This window comes from Canis lupus, chromosome 28, assembly GCF_011100685.1.
Source record: "Canis lupus familiaris isolate Mischka breed German Shepherd chromosome 28, alternate assembly UU_Cfam_GSD_1.0, whole genome shotgun sequence".
Classification (NCBI taxonomy): Eukaryota; Metazoa; Chordata; class Mammalia; order Carnivora; family Canidae; genus Canis; species Canis lupus.
The window spans coordinates 12,382,300-12,399,364 of NC_049249.1; the positions used below are offsets into that span (position 1 = coordinate 12,382,300).

At 37.6% G+C, this 17,065-nt stretch overlaps 1 protein-coding gene across 2 annotated transcripts in view; it reads right to left on the bottom strand.

Annotated features, from left to right (window-relative positions):
* Positions 1-17,065, bottom strand: part of HPSE2 (heparanase 2 (inactive)) — a 632,592-nt gene that overhangs the window by 612,087 nt on the left and 3,440 nt on the right. For both annotated transcript variants that reach the window (XR_005380481.1, XM_038578487.1), the window contains exon 2: positions 16,853-17,010. Coding sequence is in view for 1 of the 2 variants with exons in the window: in XM_038578487.1 (XP_038434415.1) it covers positions 16,853-17,010 (158 nt within the window). In the remaining variant the exon portion in view is untranslated. The remainder of the gene's footprint in view (positions 1-16,852; positions 17,011-17,065) is intronic.

Below are 17,065 nucleotides of genomic sequence, written 5' to 3' on the forward strand. Positions count from 1 at the left end.
AAGTTCATATAATCAGCCCATGATCTCTGCCATCATAACTAAAGTAAAATGGATGAGAAGGCCTTCCCAGCTCCTCATCCTGCTGCTGCCTTTCGGTGAACATTTTCTGCATCTGGCTACCATAGGCACTAATATTAATAACTAGCAGAAAAGCCTTGCTACTCTAAGTATGGTCCCCAAACTAGCAGCACGGGCAAGACCTAGGAGTCTTTTAGAAATGCAGAATCTCATTTTTAACTAGATCCCCAGGTGACTTGCGTTCCATGTTAGAATTTAGGCATCACTACAGTAGAGCTGGCTATGCCAGGGCTCTAGAGTCAGACTGCCTAGGTTTGAACTCCACAACAGACCAGAAAGGGTACCTTAGGCAAATCACTTCACCCAGAGGTTATTACCATGTTGTGCACTTTAGAAGTACCTGAAGAGATTCTTAAAAATCACAATGCCTTAGCCTCTCCCCAGGGATTGATTTAATTAGTCTAGGACCTGATATTTTTAAAGCTCCTCTAGTTAATTCTATTGTGCAGCCAGAATTGAGAACCACTGACTAACATCTCTAGGTTTCATTCAAATAGGACAGTTAAGAGTATCTGCTTCAGGGGTGTGAGAGAAAAAAATCTGATCATCTTTGAAAAGCTTTTGGCCCAGTACCTAGAATGTGTAAGTATTCAATAATCAGTAGTTATTATCATCATACCTGGAAATTTGAAAAATGAATTGTTCCAGAGAAAGAATAAAAAAGAACAGGCTCAAATGTCTGGCCCCACCCTACAGGGAAGGTACCTGCCAAACTCAAGAAGCTCCAAAGAAAGGACACAATCAAAGAATGCATTATCCCCAGGATGAGTGTTTCCTAGCAGCAAACTGTTGATTGAATGAAGCTTCAAGGAAACTATAGTGTGTCAGGGAAGGGGTAAGCCATCTCTGCAAGGTGTCGGAAAAGGCCAGCACCCTCACTTGGAATGTATTGCGGGAGGGTGGGGGAGCACTGTTTCAGCAGTTCTGTAAGACAGGAAATCCCCCTACCACACCTCCCTGATTTACACGGATTCCTGATACACACCACATGTGTCCTCAACTCTCTTTCTCCCTCCCCCCAAGTTTTCAATCATTCTGTTCCACATTTAGGTGATGAAAGCTTAAAACCTGTGGTTATAACTTCTACGAGAAATTTCATTTTGAAAGCTTGCTAAATTTCAACTTTATTGCCATGAGGAAAACAGAAGAAACAAAAGACCTCAGTCATCTACTAACACAAAAACCCCTAGTGAAGACATTTAATAAGTGTAAGTTTTCTGTTGTGAGTTGTTGAAAATCCTGACCTTTGGACTGGGGTGCCATTCATTTGCTTCTACAAATGGTCTATGAAACAATAGCATTTACTTGTGTAATGGTTTTAGGTTACGTGTTTAGTTTCACCTGTGGATTTTAACTTGGCTCAGCCTGGCCTGGAGTTCCTTTTGAATCTTACATCTCACTGGATTTAACCTGAGTCTACTCTTCCAAAGGGATTCACAATGGCCAGGCAAATAATTCAAAATCTGTCTTTTCAACAATTGCAAAGAAATAAACACCCAGACGAAAACAGCATACCTGTTAAGGCACTGAGAGATACATATAGATTTATTTCAAAAGTGATTACAAAGATTTTTTTTTAATTGTGCATGGTTTGGTAACTATTAACACCAAAAAGCTCATGTTTTATTTCTAACTTCTCTGCCTACTTACTATGGGCCTCCTCAGGGTAAATGAAACAGACTCCTCCACCCTTTCACTGAGTATACTGTAATAGCTAATGAATGTCTACATTGAAAAGGCTTTTCAATTTTTTGCTGGAAGTCTCCTCAGAGATATTGGCATCCCACAGAGTGCTCTCAAAGTCCCCTGGTCCCATTCTCTGGATTATTTCAAACTTACCCTGGGTTTGGATCTGGTCTAAAGGGAGTCTAGGATTCAGGTGCTGTATCTCCAAGAATAGCATTCTATGGCCTGTCCACCGCGTTGTCAATGAAGAGCGGTTCAAAAAGACACAAGAACCCAGGACTAAACTGGACCCCAGCACACCTTCAAGCAAACACACTCTCTCACAAAAGCCATAGACCCATTCTAGCCTCCCAGAGAATTTGCTGCAGAGTGACCCAATCATGGAAGAATACTAGTGCCCATGTGGCTCACTATAGTACAGTGAGGGACTATCATTAGCTGTGATACCTTATTTAAGAGTATCAGGCTTGAAGGTAGAGGTGCTGAATTCTAATTCCAGCTCTTCTACTTAAAAGCTATGTAACTTTGAACAACTTCCCTGAGTCTGTTTTCTTATTTATAAAATGGAAATGACAAAATTTTAAGTAAACCTATTATACACAGTCCTTATTAAGGATCAGAGGTGTTTTAATAATCTTTAAAAAGAGAATTACAGATGTAAAATGTAATGATTTTTCTCTTGTAAACAAGAGATTAGAGAGGTCTTCAAAAATGGCTACCTGTTCCTAGCAAAACATTATTCCAGGTCTTCATAAATCTCACTTCTTTGGCTAACTAATATTCAAATTCACAGAGCAACTTTAATGAGATGAGTGACATTCAAAGAAAATCAAGAAATCCTCAGCTAGGATTTCTTTTAAATCACACAGTGATATAATATTTGAACAAAAGCTCAAAATATTTTGAGTGTCACTTTCCATCTGTATCCAAAACCTCACAAAGCACTTATTTCACTAAATGAAACCACACTTTGACTCACAGAATTAGTTTTGCTGTGACTGTTTTCTTGACATTTATTCAAAGAATGTATTATAGCTAAAAGGATTAAAATGGATAAGGGTATTTAAAAAGACATTAGTGGAAAATAAATAATTTAGATCAAGTTCCAATATGGAGAAAGAAATATGACACTACAGCACTGCTTTGTTTGAAATTATGGACAAATACCAAACAGAAGTTCTTGCAAAAAAGTACCAATGAAAGAACTAAAGAGAATAGTTAAATTTCAGCTCATCTACGTATGGATCATTTACTCACTAAAAAACTGACCATAATTACTGACTAAAAGATGATCTAGATAAGCAAGTTGTACAATATGATCCCAATTATATATTTAAAAGTTTATATACAGCTGTATACATAGATAAAGGTCTGGGGCAGCTTGAGTGGCTAGTAGTTTAGCACCACCTTCAGCCCAGGGCATGATCCTGGAGACCTGGGATCTAGTCCCATGTCGGGCTCCCTGCATGGAGTCTGCTTCTCCCTCTGCCTATGTCTCTGCCCCTCTCTCTCTCTCTCTCTCTCTGTTTCTCATGAATAAATAAATAAAATCTTAAAAAAAAAAAAAGGTCTGAAGAGATACATGCCAAACTATTAAGAGTGATTATATCTATAAAGTGGGATTGGGGGTGATTTGATATATGTATTATTGAATTTATACTAGTGAGCCTGCATTATATTGGTAATTAATAAAATAAATAAAAGCATAATCTTTAAAAGTAAAAATATGAATTAAGAAGTTAAGCATTCACTAGAAATATCCTATTTTCAAAAAAAAGCAGAAACGATGAATGAAAGAAAGCTTATTCCCTTTAGTGTATTAAGCTACCAAATAAATGGCAAATTATTAGCCAACAAGTATGTGATGAAGAGCTACTATGCCAAAGGCACTCTACTAGATATTATAGAGACTACAGAAATGATACAATCACTACTCTTACAATGACCTATAATCTAAGGGTAGAACCAAGTCTACATGAATATACACAAAAAGATACATGAGAAGATAACACAATATGAAAATAGCAAAGAAGTGATTTTTAGATAATAAATGCCTTAGAAATTCAGGCTTGATGAATGTTTCATGAGTAAATTCATTAATTAAACCACTTTGAGCTGAGATAGTAAAGAATTCATAGAGAAGGAGGACAAATGTAAGCAGGGTTTTGCAAGGTAGAAAGAATTGAGAAATGGGTAGAAAATGGGCCAACACATGATGGAGTGGGGGATCAAAGGGCTAGAAATGCTGGCAGAGAGAGTACAAGCCAACCCTCAAGGGCCTTGGAAAGCTGAAGGAGAGTGAGAACTTGAATAAGCAGACAAAAGAGATCTCTGAAGGTTTCTAGCTGGGCAGACAGTAGAGCTTCAGAAAGATTAATCAGGCAGCAGGATAGAAAGGACAGAGACATGGAACTCAGGTGTCAGAGAGAGGTGATAGAAGGAGGAAATAAATGACAAAACTAGATGGAAACAGCCACAAAAGAAATAATACTTTTCACGTAGCCCTATTCTCAAACTTCCAAATCAGACTCAAGCTAATATAAACCCCTAGTGAAATGGAAAGACCTTTGAAGCTGTCTTGGTAGAAGAATGAAGAACCTGGTGCTGTTATGCTGTAAGAGGGACAGTGACAATGACTAACTTCAGAGTGAGAATGTCTTCCAATCACAGCTCTGCCACCTAAAAACAGAGTTACTTAAATCACCCCTGAGACTTTGTGCAGAATATTTAAACCTCTTTGTTTGTTGGTTTCTTCATTTTAAGTGGCTATAAAAGTGTTCTCCACTTGAATTTAAAAATCTCAATTCAAAGAGAAAGACAGGGAGGGAGGTTAGAAAGGAAGAGTTTTCTTGAAACCTCATCCCTATCAGTTTTCTTTATCATTCACAGGGTTTCACTGGGCTTAGAACTGAAGGCAGAGTATGGGTCCATTTGTAAATATAAAATAAGGTAATCTTGGGGTGCCAGGGTGGCTCAGATTGTTAAAGCTCTGCCTTCAGCTCAGGTCATGATCTCCAGGTCCTAGATCAAGCCTCATACCCTTGTCCATTGGGCAACCTGCTCAGCAGGGAGTCTACTTCTCCTTCTCCCTTTGCCTCACCGCCCACCACCCCACTTGTTCTCTCTCAAATGGATTTAAAAAAATCTTTTTTAAAAAATAAGGTAATTCTAAAATTGCCCAACAATTTGTTTATAACTTTCCAACAACTTTTTAAAATATACTTAATTTTCTGGTTTTTATCCTGCTATTTCCCTTATATCAATAACATTGCTGATCCATTTCTATTAATCTCTTCAATGGGAAAATTGGACATCCACATGCAGAAGAATGAAACTAGACCACTCTCTTTCACCATACACAAAGATAAACTCAAAATGGATGAAAGATCTAAATGTGAGACAAGATTCCATCAAAATCCTAGAGAACACAGGCAACACCCTTTTTTAACTTGGCCACAGTAACTTCTTGCAAGATACATCCACGAAGGCAAAAGAAATAAAAGCAAAAATGAACTATTGGGACTTCATCAAGATAAGAAGCTTTTGCACAGCAAAGGATACAGTCAACAAAACTAAAAGACAACCTACAGAATGGGAGAAGATATTTGCAAATGACATATCAGATAAAGGGCTAGTTTCCAAGATCTATAAAGAACTTATTAAACTCAACACCAAAGAAACAAACAATCCAATCATGAAATGGGCAAAAGACATGAACAGAAATCTCACAGACGAAGACATAGACATGGCCAACACGTACATGAGAAAATGCTCTGCATCATTTGCCATCAGGGAAATGCACATCAAAACCACAATGAGATACCACCTCACACCAGTGAGAATGGGGAACATTAACAAGGCAGGAAATCACAAATGTTGGAGAGGATGCGGAGAAAAGGGAACCCTCTTACACTGTTGGTGGGAATGTGAACTGGTGCAGCCACACTGGAAAACTGTGTGGAGGTTCCTCAAAGAGTTAAAAATAGACCTGCCCTACGACCCAGCAATTGCACTGTTGGGGATTTACCCCAAAGATTCAGATGCAATGAAACACCGGGACACCTGCACCCCGATGTTTCTAGCAGCAATGTCCACAATAGCCAAACTGTGGAAGGAGCCTCGGTGTCCATCGAAAGATGAATGGATAAAAAAGATGTGGTTTATGTATACAATGGAATATTACTCAGCCATTAGAAACGACAAATACCCACCATTTGCTTCAACGTGGATGGAACTGGAGGGTATTATGCTGAGTGAAGTTAGTCAATCGGAGAAGGACAAACATTATATGTTCTCATTCATTTGGGGAATATAAATAATAGTGAAAGGGAATATAAGGGAAGGGAAAAGAAATGTGTGGGAAATATCAGAAAAGGAGACAGAACATAAAGACTCCTAACTCTGGGAAACAAACTAGGGGTGGTGGAAGGGGAGGAGGGCGGGGGGTGGGGGTGAATGGGTGACAGGCACTGAGGGGGACACTTGACGAGATGAGCACTGGGTGTTATTCTGTATGTTGGCAAATTGAACACCAATAAAAAATTAATTTATTTAAAAAAAGTATCCACTTCTGAATATAGCTCCTTCCCAGATAAACTAGTAAGTTTTACTCCCCATTAGATCAGTTGTTCTATTCCTTCAATACATCTTAAAAATGTGACAACCATCTTTCATTTTTCATGTGTCTTTCTGTGATTATTCTTTTGTGGTTTTACCTAACAACTAGTTTGTGTCCTAACTCACAAGATTTTCATTATCCTTGTGGGAAGGCCTGGAGCGCACATATTTTTAATGTTCTACAATGTTTAATATATGGCTTCTGAGGGCCAGCCAGATAGGTGAACAGATGAATAAATAAAATAATGAATGAATCAAAGACAGGATCCCTCTCCTATCTAAGCATGGTAAAGAGAGAACAGGACTGGGTTCTAATCTTGATTCTTTCAACTGCCCATCTTTATGACCTTGAGCAAGTCACATGTCTTTTCTGAGTCTCAGGTTCTTCATACACATACACAATGTTTCTCATCAGCTTGATTTAAGAATTAAATGAGATAACATGTAAAGCATAGTAAGAGGTCAGCAAATAGTAGCTATTATTAGCATTATTATTATATACCCTTAAGACTCGGTCAAGAGCCCTCCTCCTAGGCACCTGTCCTGACTACTCCAACTCTCAATCTCCTTCTCTCAACTCCTAGAGTCCTTACAGCTTGTTCTACATGATATAACATTTGAATATATCTTAACTTGTTCTTGTTGTTATTATTTTTTGCATGTCTTATGTGTCTGAAAAGATTTTTAAGTCTTCAGGTTTAATAACTGACGTCATTGAGTCTCTGCTCTACAATTTATTAGCTGCGTGGTCTTGAGCAAGTTACTTAACCATTCTGTGCTTTGGTTTCCCCATTTGTCAAGTGAGGAGAACAGTACTTTTCTCATGGGTTGATAAAGAATTAAATGTCCTAGTGCATGTAAATTGTTTAAAATAGTACTTGGCACATAATAAGCACTCAATAATGTTAAGTAATATTATTATTATATTATTACTATTATTAAGCTACAGAAAAACAGCCATTCTTATTTCAGAAATAATACCCCATATCTGAGCAGTTAACCTTTTCCCAGATTTCCAATCTCACCTTCCAACCCTCTTGGCATTTTTGCCTTTCCAGAGCAAGTGAAAATAAGGTACTGGTTTAATCCCCAACAACACAAAGATCCTCAATACAAACATATAGATACAGATATGCACACCATCTTTTCTCTATGCAGCTTATATTTTTTACTCTTTATTCTCTGCCATACAAAAAGCAAAACACATGCATTAAAGTTTCTAAATAACATAAATATTTTGCTTGACTTAAGGCACCTGTTCCACGCAGTGTGTTGATAGTTATCTCTATATGGATTTTCATCGATGTCAATGCTAGTGTGTTTTAATTGTAAAATCCTAAAGACAAAAATGATGTCCACGTAAGTCAATCAAACAAATTCTGGGGCACTTGGACTAAATTAGATGGAGTATTCAGAGAAGAATCTCACAAAAATTCAGAGAATGAGGAGGGACGAATGCAGACTGGTTTAGCAGAAGGTTTAGTGGGAGAGGAGACGGGTATAACTTTGAAGGACAAATAAAATTTTGAATTTAAGAAGGAGGGTGAATGATATAAGCAAAGTGGAGAGACTAAGCAAAGATTAATCTGACTGAAATAGAAAGATAATATTGGAGACTACTATGAAATGTTACAAATGTGTAAGACCAGAACACTTGAGACTGCACTTCATGCTTTATTCTTCTTGGCATCCCCAACATCTAGCACTAAGCTTGGCACATAGTTTATAATCAAATTTTGATTAAATTAAACAAAATTACACTGTTTTTCACTATACTAAAGTGAAGAAAACTGACAGAACTGAATATCACTCAATAAATCATGAAACCGAAGGACATCAGAGTTCAACAAGGTATCTATGCCTTATACAGCACTACCCAATAATCCAGAAATATGTATTTATTCTGAATATATCACCATCCACAGACAAGTGCAAGAAATAAAACACACCAAATTCATGCTCATATATTCTCTCTTACACAAACACACATGCATGCGCATACACACACACTCTCTCAGTGTCCCTAATCCACTGCCACACAGACTAAGATAACTAAAAACTTGATTAAGGAATTAAGGAGCACCAAAGTTAAGACCCTTAACATCTAATCCATTTCGATGAAGGATTCTCAGAAGATGCTCCTGACTCCAAGTAATTGGCAGCCTGATCAGGCCCAGAGAATCATGAAAGAAATTTCTTTTCTTCTATGAGGTACTCATCCCACCAGGAGGGCTTGGGAGAAAATGAGAGAGAATTTAAACTCATTTGGCAAGAAAAGTAATGATATTTGGTATTGGCAACAGCAGCATAATCATGTTGTACAGGAATACACAACATCTATGGATTGACCAGGTGATAGATTATACAGATGTGATTGTGAATCTAAGGTTTATTTACTGGATCTTCTGACTCACTGAAATTAATTAAGCCCCCTCTACCCATAATAGACCCAGAGTTTCCTGATCTCTACCACTTCCAGCACTCTACAGCACTCTACAGAATGACTAAATGACAGAACGACTGTATCTTTGAGATAGCATATTCAAATTCACAAGATACAGTAAGCTGCAACTAACATCAGGACTTGGGTACCAAATTTTAAACATTACAGAAAAGGCATCCATTCTGTTTCTAAACGGCAGAATAAAACATATATAAAACTTCAAGTGATTTCTGACACCCTTTAATAAAATATTAAATGAAATCAAATCCTTCTAAAGTTGCTAGCAAACAAATCATGAAATGCCAAATGATGAAGTTGAAAGTTCTTCTTCGGCCTAAAAATCTCCAGAAACTGCTTTTGACTGATGCTGCTAACATGACAAGAGGTCAGTAGTATGAAATTTGACATTAATATCTTAGCCTTATTCGTCTTCTCTGCCTCAGTGTCAAACAGGAACTAGATATCTGTTCAATGAGTCAATTCATGAGTAAATGAGTACTATAAAATATTAGCCTATTTTTATTCTATATGAAGGGTATCATAAAACTTATCAAGTAAGTTCTAAAAACTTTTGGGCAGCCCGGGTGGCTCAGCGGTTTACCACCGCCTTCAGCCCAGGGCCTGATCCTGGAGACCTGGGATCAAGTCCCACATCAGGCTCCCTGCATGGAGCCTGCTTATCTCTCTGACGCTCTTGCTCTCTCTCTCTCTCTCTCTGTCTCTCATTAATAAATTTAAAAAATCTTTAAACCTTTTCCTTTCTTTTATATACCGATGATGTAAAAACTAAATTAATTATTAAATTTTAAATTATCTGTCTTTCAATCATGCTTCATAACTCAAACATCACCAAGTACTTTAGCTAAAGTATGTGAACATGTGCAGTAATTTTGAAAAGAAGAATGGGGGATGCCTGGGTGGCTCCGTGGTTAAGCACCTGCCTTTGGCCCAGGGCATGATCCTGGAGTCCCAGGACTGAGTCCTGCATTGGGCTCTCTGCATGGAGCCTGCTTCTCCCTCTGCCTGTATCTCTGCCTCTCTCTCTTTCTCTGTCTCTCATGAATAAATAAATAAAATCGTAAAAAAAAAAAAAAAGAATGGGAGAAGGCAAAGGTCACGGCCCATGTTGAAAACATATCCTTCCCTTTTCCAATGGAACAAGAAAATTTACAATAGCCTCTAGTTTCCTATAGGAACAATACCATTTTACTATGCCTAAAATTCAAGATTTTCATAATGTAATCTGGATTTACTCAACCAACCTTTTCCCTCAAACACATACTTTCTTCTTTAATTACATATTCTAGAGCTAACAAAAATATATTAGAACTTCTTAAACTCAATTTAGACACAATGTGAGCACTCAGAGCTTTTCTTAGAATCATTTCTAATGAGGTGCATGGTGGCAGAGACTGTGGAGTGTCTGACTCTTGATTTCAGCTCAGATCCTAATCTCAAGGTCATGAGATGGAGCACGAGGAGTCTGCTTGTGATTCACTTTTCCTCTCCCTTTGCCCCTCCCCCTGCTTGTGTTTCCTCTCTCTAAATAAATAATAATTTTTTTAATTTTTTTTTTATTTATGATAGTCACGGAGAGAGAGAGAGGCAGAGACATAGGCAGAAGGAGAAGCAGGCTCCATGCACCGGGAGTCCGATGTGGGATTCGATCCCGGGTCTCCAGGATCGCGCCCTGGGCCAAAGGCAGGCGCCAAACCGCTGCGCCACCCAGGGATCCCCTAAATAATAATTTCTAACATGTACTTTACTTATTCTATTTTTTAAATTATCACATTTCTGAATTAACAACAAAATGTGCAAATAGGCTTCTAAAAAAAAAAAAAAAAAACAGAGCTCTAGCAAAATGAACTAAGACAATTCCTAACATGTGCCTTCTCTGCAACCAAGATGGTCTCCTTACTATCCAAACACATGTTTAGACTTTGCCTTCACACTCTTTCCCTTGAGTTAAATGTCCTCTCTTCTTGTTGCTACCTCTCTAAAGTCTACATATCTTTCACAAGGCCAAACCTAACTCTTGCCTAAGTCTGACCCATAATCACCTTTACTTTTCATAGTATACCTGGCAAACTATGTTTCACTTAGCACTTCTTTCTATACTGTCTCTGAATTACTCTTAAATTTTATCAGTATAAATGTTATCTCACTAAGTAAGCTATTAGTTTACTGACAGCAGGGACAGTGTCTTCTGAAGGGTACAGGTCAGTTGTTCTGTAGAATGTCTTTCCATATGGCTAGTGTTTTCTCATAATTACAGAGTTAGAGATTCTTGCAAAGAATATCAAAAAGGTGATATACCTTCTCATCATATCATATCATATCATATCATATCAGGGAATACATGATTATCCACATGATTTATCTGCTTATGTTATGTTTGATCACTTTGCTGAAACAACAGTCTGTTTCTCCACTATAAAGCTAGTATTTTTCCTTTTACAAATTTTCTTCTTCAGAAACAAATAATTAAATCCATCCTATACTTAAAGGAACAAAAGTCAAGTTCTACCTCCTAAAGAGAAAAGTATCAAAGAATTTATGGACATAAACTAAAACCACCAAAACAATTAATTCATAAATATTTGGGAGAGATGATTTGAGGCTATGCAAATACCCAGTTGTACATTAAAGTCTTATCTATTTATTTTTTTAAGATTTATTTATTTGAGAGAGAGAGAAAAGGCAAGCAAGGGGAGGGAGAGAGAGAGAGAATCCTCAAGAGAGAGAGAGTCCTCAAGCAGACTCCTCAGCAAACACAGACCCTGATGTGGGGTTCCATCCCAGGACCCAGAGATCTCAACCTGAGCTGAAACCAAGAGTTGGATGTCCAACCGACTGAGCCACCAATGCATCCCTCATCTATTTATTTTAACACTGATTAGTAGATCTTGCCTACAGCAATTATTACTGTTGTATTATAACAGTAATTTGGGACACTATCATTTATTTATTTGATATTTTGCCATTCTTTGTCTAGTGTGAAACTAAACAGAGTAGGTAACCATAAAATCCTTGTAAATGTAATCAAAGTTCAAGAAACCTTTATAAAACCTTTATTTTAAATAAAATGAGATAGCAAAAGGTAGGTAAGTTCAAGGCAAATACGTTTTTTGGCAATTGTGCTGTTCTTATGTCTTATGTCTTGATTGATGGCATGGTAATAGAAAAAAATTAACTACCTCACCTCTACTAAAACTGGGAAAACTTCCTGGAGAAAAGTGAACAACAGTTGTAGAGTACCTCAGAGTTTTAAAAATGCACTCACATTCATCATTTAGAATTTGAGAAGCTCTCTGAAGGGAAAATCTTCAAGATAAGGAAGATTTTTAAAAACTTCTGAAGTTTGTGAAAAAGTGCTATTAAACCAGGAATTCAAAAATCAGACATAGAAACTAAGTAAGGCTAACAAGGAAAAGCAAAAGTAAAGACAAAGAAGAAACAGATACAATATAAAACTAGTCTGAGTCCAGTGCAAGACTTTAAATCAGGGGGAAAAAGTTGATTTAAATATGTAGCATGAAATCAAGACGATTTAGACTACATAATAGTACATGGTTAAAATAATGAAAACTGTCATTAAAATAAGCATTAAGCGGTGGCCCAGCAGTTTAGCACCTGCCTTCAGCCCAGGGCGTGATCCTGCAGACCAGGATCGAGTCCCACGTCAGGCTCTCTGCATGGAGCCTGCTTCTCCCTCTGCCTGTGTCTCTGTCTCTCTTTCTCTCTCTCTCTCTCGCTCTCTGTCTCTCTACGACTCTCATGAATAAATAAATAAAATCTTTTTTAAAAAAATAAGCATTAAGAATGGACTTGTAAGACTATGCATTGAAGATGAAAAATGAATAGAATCTTCATGTATGAATTCACTCAATTCTTCATTAGTCACCTCCATTTTCCTAGGGCTTTAACAAGTATTCTTAACCCAATATATTTCAAAAATACTTGCTGAAGTTCTATATAATGCTAGATATTTCAGAATATACAATAATTAGATATGGTCCCTTCCCACAAAAAAATTGCTTTCTAATTGTAAAGGTAAAACATTTAATGGAAAGGAAAACTTTTCATACACATGTGAAAAGTTAAAGAGCAAAATAAGGCAGATGGAGCCGGAAAAAAAAAAAAAAAAAAAAAAAACATAAAGAGTAAAAGCTACAACAGTCCAGAGAAAGAAGAGATCACTATGCAATGATATGCTTAGGAAAGGCTCTGAAAAAATAAAGAGCATAGGCATTTACAATGGGCCTTCAGGAATTGGGTAGTGGGTGAGATTTGAACAGAGCTAAGAGAAGGCATTCAGAGCAGAGATATGAGGCTGAACAAAGGTATGGGGATGAGATAATGAAGGTGCTTTAGGGAGAGTGAAAATCAAGTAGGATTGTAATAAAAAATAAATGAAAACACAGGATATAAAACGTAAGTCGAGACTGAGATGTGAAAGGCTTTGAATGTCAAGTTGAGGAGCTCGAACATTTTCTGTACACAATCCGTAAATAAACAAAATTTCTGGGTAAAAGAGTGATATAATGAATATAGTATTTTAGAAATATCAACCTTGTTTTTGACACGCATAATAAGCAGTATCCAAAAGGTAAGGCAAATGGTAAGATTCCAAGGTATGAAGAACAATCCTATTTTTCTTTCACTGTTACCATGTTTGTATGAAATTCAAGGTGCCTAAACATAGAGTAGAATAGATTACTGTATTAAAAGAGTAACCAAAGACTCTCCCAAAGTGATACATAAACAATGGTTTTAGAAAGTAGAGAAAATGCAATTGCACTAAAGCTTAGAAAGTATTTGGAAAATATAAGCCACATGTCTTGTTAATTGCACTCTTAATTCAGGGGGGAAACAACAAATTATATCAAAGTGGCAATATGAATGAATTAACCATAAAAGTGTATTTTTTACCCACACTGGAACTATTGGTTCATTTCACTGTTAGCATGTAACAAAACTAAAGTTTGGTCTCTTCTCTCATTACCACAAAAAAAAAGTAAGCCCCCCTATGCTCTCCATCTCCATTCCTTAAAGACAATTCCCTTAATCCTCTCAGACAATTCCCTAATTCTCTTTTCTTCTATATAAATTTGTCTCACTGAATCTTATTCACTCCTTAATTGCACTTTAAAATATTAAATTTAGAAATTTTCTGAAATTGCTCTTAATAAAAGTAAGATCCTTAGCCTTTACGTAGTGCTTTGTAACTGACAAAATATTTTACACACATTACTTCTTAAAAGCCTCACAGAAGCAATGCACAATAAGTATTATCTTCATCCATATGCTATAAAGAAGCAAGTTCAGGGCCACACAATTATAAGTGATAGAGCAAGGCCTGCAACACAGGCTTTCTAAGTCCAAATTCCATATTCCCTTCACTATAGCATTCAACTTCATAATGTGCCAAAAGGTGTATCTTATTTCCCAAAATGTATGTTATTACTCTGTACTATATTTAAGTCAATACATCTTGTTTTTAATAAGGGGCTTATGCCCAAGAGCCTATTACGGGGCCATTTACTAAGAAGACCTAATTATGTTTAAGATGTTCATGATGATGATGATAATTGTCACTGGGTGAAAAGTGATAACTAAAGTATTATGTTTGCAAAATTGCTAAGACTATACCAAAAACATTTTTGCCTTAAATTCTATAGTGCAACATGCAACAACAAAGACAATATGGGTTGATTTAAGGATATGTGACGATCAAAGGGCAGAATAGGGCATTCCTACTCTTTAATTCTACCAAGGCCTCAAATACTGATATATTTCAGAGCATCTTATTACCAGGGAGACATAAATCAAAAGGAGCTCAGCTAGGAGTAATAAAACAGATTAGTGTCTGGAAGTACAGACTTTAAAGAAAGTTTTAAAAGAACTAAATCCAGGTAGTCTAGATTTAAAAAAAAAAAAAAACAACAGCTTTGAGGAAACTATTTTTTGAAGCTGACACACCAAAGACAGAATTATTTTGAAGATAGATGTTTTTAAAAATGCAAAAAGGAAATAACCGTAAATATTTGAAGAATATTTATAAAAAGAAAATTCAGGATAAATATACTGGCAAAAACCTATGGGACAGAGACCTCTCTCCCACAAGTGTGGTAAAAACTACATTCCTAGAGATATCTAATACCAGGTTGGACAAAATAAGAAAAGGATTCCATATGGAAAGATCCTATACTAGCCCCTGAAGTGGTGGGAGGATTGAAGATGACCTCTTAGATCTTTTCCATTTCTGATTTTTTTTTTGTTTAATTCTATGAAGTTTTATAGGGCATAGCCTTCTGCCAATTTCCTTTCTCCCCATGATGCCCACTTTCTCCTTTCACAAAGGGAAACAAATTGTATGCTTCATTTTAAGCAGATCTCATGTTCTCAATAAATTGGTAATATAATCCTAGGTACAAGTTGGGGAAGAAAAAGGCCAATTCCTGTAATTTATTATGGTCCTTTTTCCCCCCCAGTGGTTCTTGGGGGCTCTTACAAGTTTTTTTCACAAGCCAAAGAAGTGGTGGTTCACATGGATTCCAAGAAGAGCTGTTTCACCAGGAAAACCATTAATATTCTCCCTTCTCTTCTCATGTCTGATCACAGAGCTGACAGTGACCCTGGGAGCTATAAGGCCCTGGGTCAAATTACCATCAGAGCTGCTGTTCAGGATTATCTTTTACCTTTCAACATTTTATGCTGAGTGACAGCAAAATCTATTGCAATCCACATTTTTATGGCAATGACATTTACCTTTGAAAAGACATAGCTTTAAACTCCTATACACTTTGGCAAATGTTATAAGAGTAAGTCTTATTCACGCTTTAAACTCAAGAAGCCTCAGCCTTGCTCTCTTTCTCCATTCTGGCACTTAAAAAAAAATTTTTTTTTCCCAGTCATCCTTGAAATAGATCCCACTATCTCTCCAGAATCTCCATTCAGTGAAACTCCAGAATATACATCAGCATTTCCTCATTTTGCTGATTTACAAGACAAGATGTAATAAACTCTATGGAGCTCTAAGAACCTGTCCTTGAGCCCTTTAAAAATTAAACTGAGGCTCACTTATGAAAAGGGACAGCAGGGCAGAGATAACCCTCCAAGAATGGACACCAAAGCCTCTTTTATACAATCTAAACAGTCTTGGTAGCTGAGGACCCACCAATTACCACCTGGACTATCTAAAAGAAATATGTCACCCTACCCACAAAGAAGATTCATATATATTAACACTACATCCCTTCAACAAAAATTTTAAATACCATTTTCATTTTTTTCCTAGTAAAAATGATACTGTTCAAACTAAAAATATTGGTCTCTCGCACTAGCATATGATTAGGAGTTTTCAAACCCCTTCCAACACTTAACTCATTTGACCTGACAAGAATAAAGGCTGGCATTTATAACCCCATTAAAAAAAAAAAAAAAAAAAAAAAAGAGAGGACTCTAAGATTAGGCAGCCTGAAGGAGAACCTCCTGTGAGGATTTTCAAACCTTCGCCAACAAAGGTTCAATCTAAAAGGGATTATTCAGAAAACTTTAAATGGATTTCACAAGAGACTGTATCATCCATACCCTCATCTCAGGAAAGCAAGAAATAAGAAAAACAGAAAGGCACTTTTTTCTAGAATTTTAAGAATGAAACGTGACCCGGACCCATGAGTAGCCTATGAACCTGTCTGACATTTCTCAAGAAACCCACTGCATCTTCTCCCCACTGCACTGGCCAGCAACTGTTCCGCCTGCCAGATCTCGGCCTCGGAGCAAAGGCGCGCAGCGAAAGGCCGGCAGCCGGGACGGGGACAAGCTGGGGACCCCCTCTGCGTAACCACGCCAGGCGTCCCACACTCCGGTACCCCCTCGCCCGCAGCCACCAGCTTAACAGAGGAGCTTCCACCACACTCTCCTCCTAGCCTGCTACCCCCCCCACCCCCCCGCACACACACAGCGAGTGCTCGCTCCTGTCCTCAAACTTCCCCCACCCCGCTAGACTGGAAGCAAGTTTCTCACCATCCTCATAGTTTTTGAGATAGTAATCCGGACCGGGGCCCCCACGGCTTTTCGCCGGGTTCCTCAGGTTCTGGAACTGCAGGAAGTCGGTCCTTTTGCCCCCGAAGCGCAGAAAGGCGGGCGAAAGTCCCCGAGCCAGGGTGACCAGACGCTTGGAGCTGCAAGGGTAGAGAAAGAGAGAGGAAAGGATCCGGGGGGACGGCGAGGGGGCGC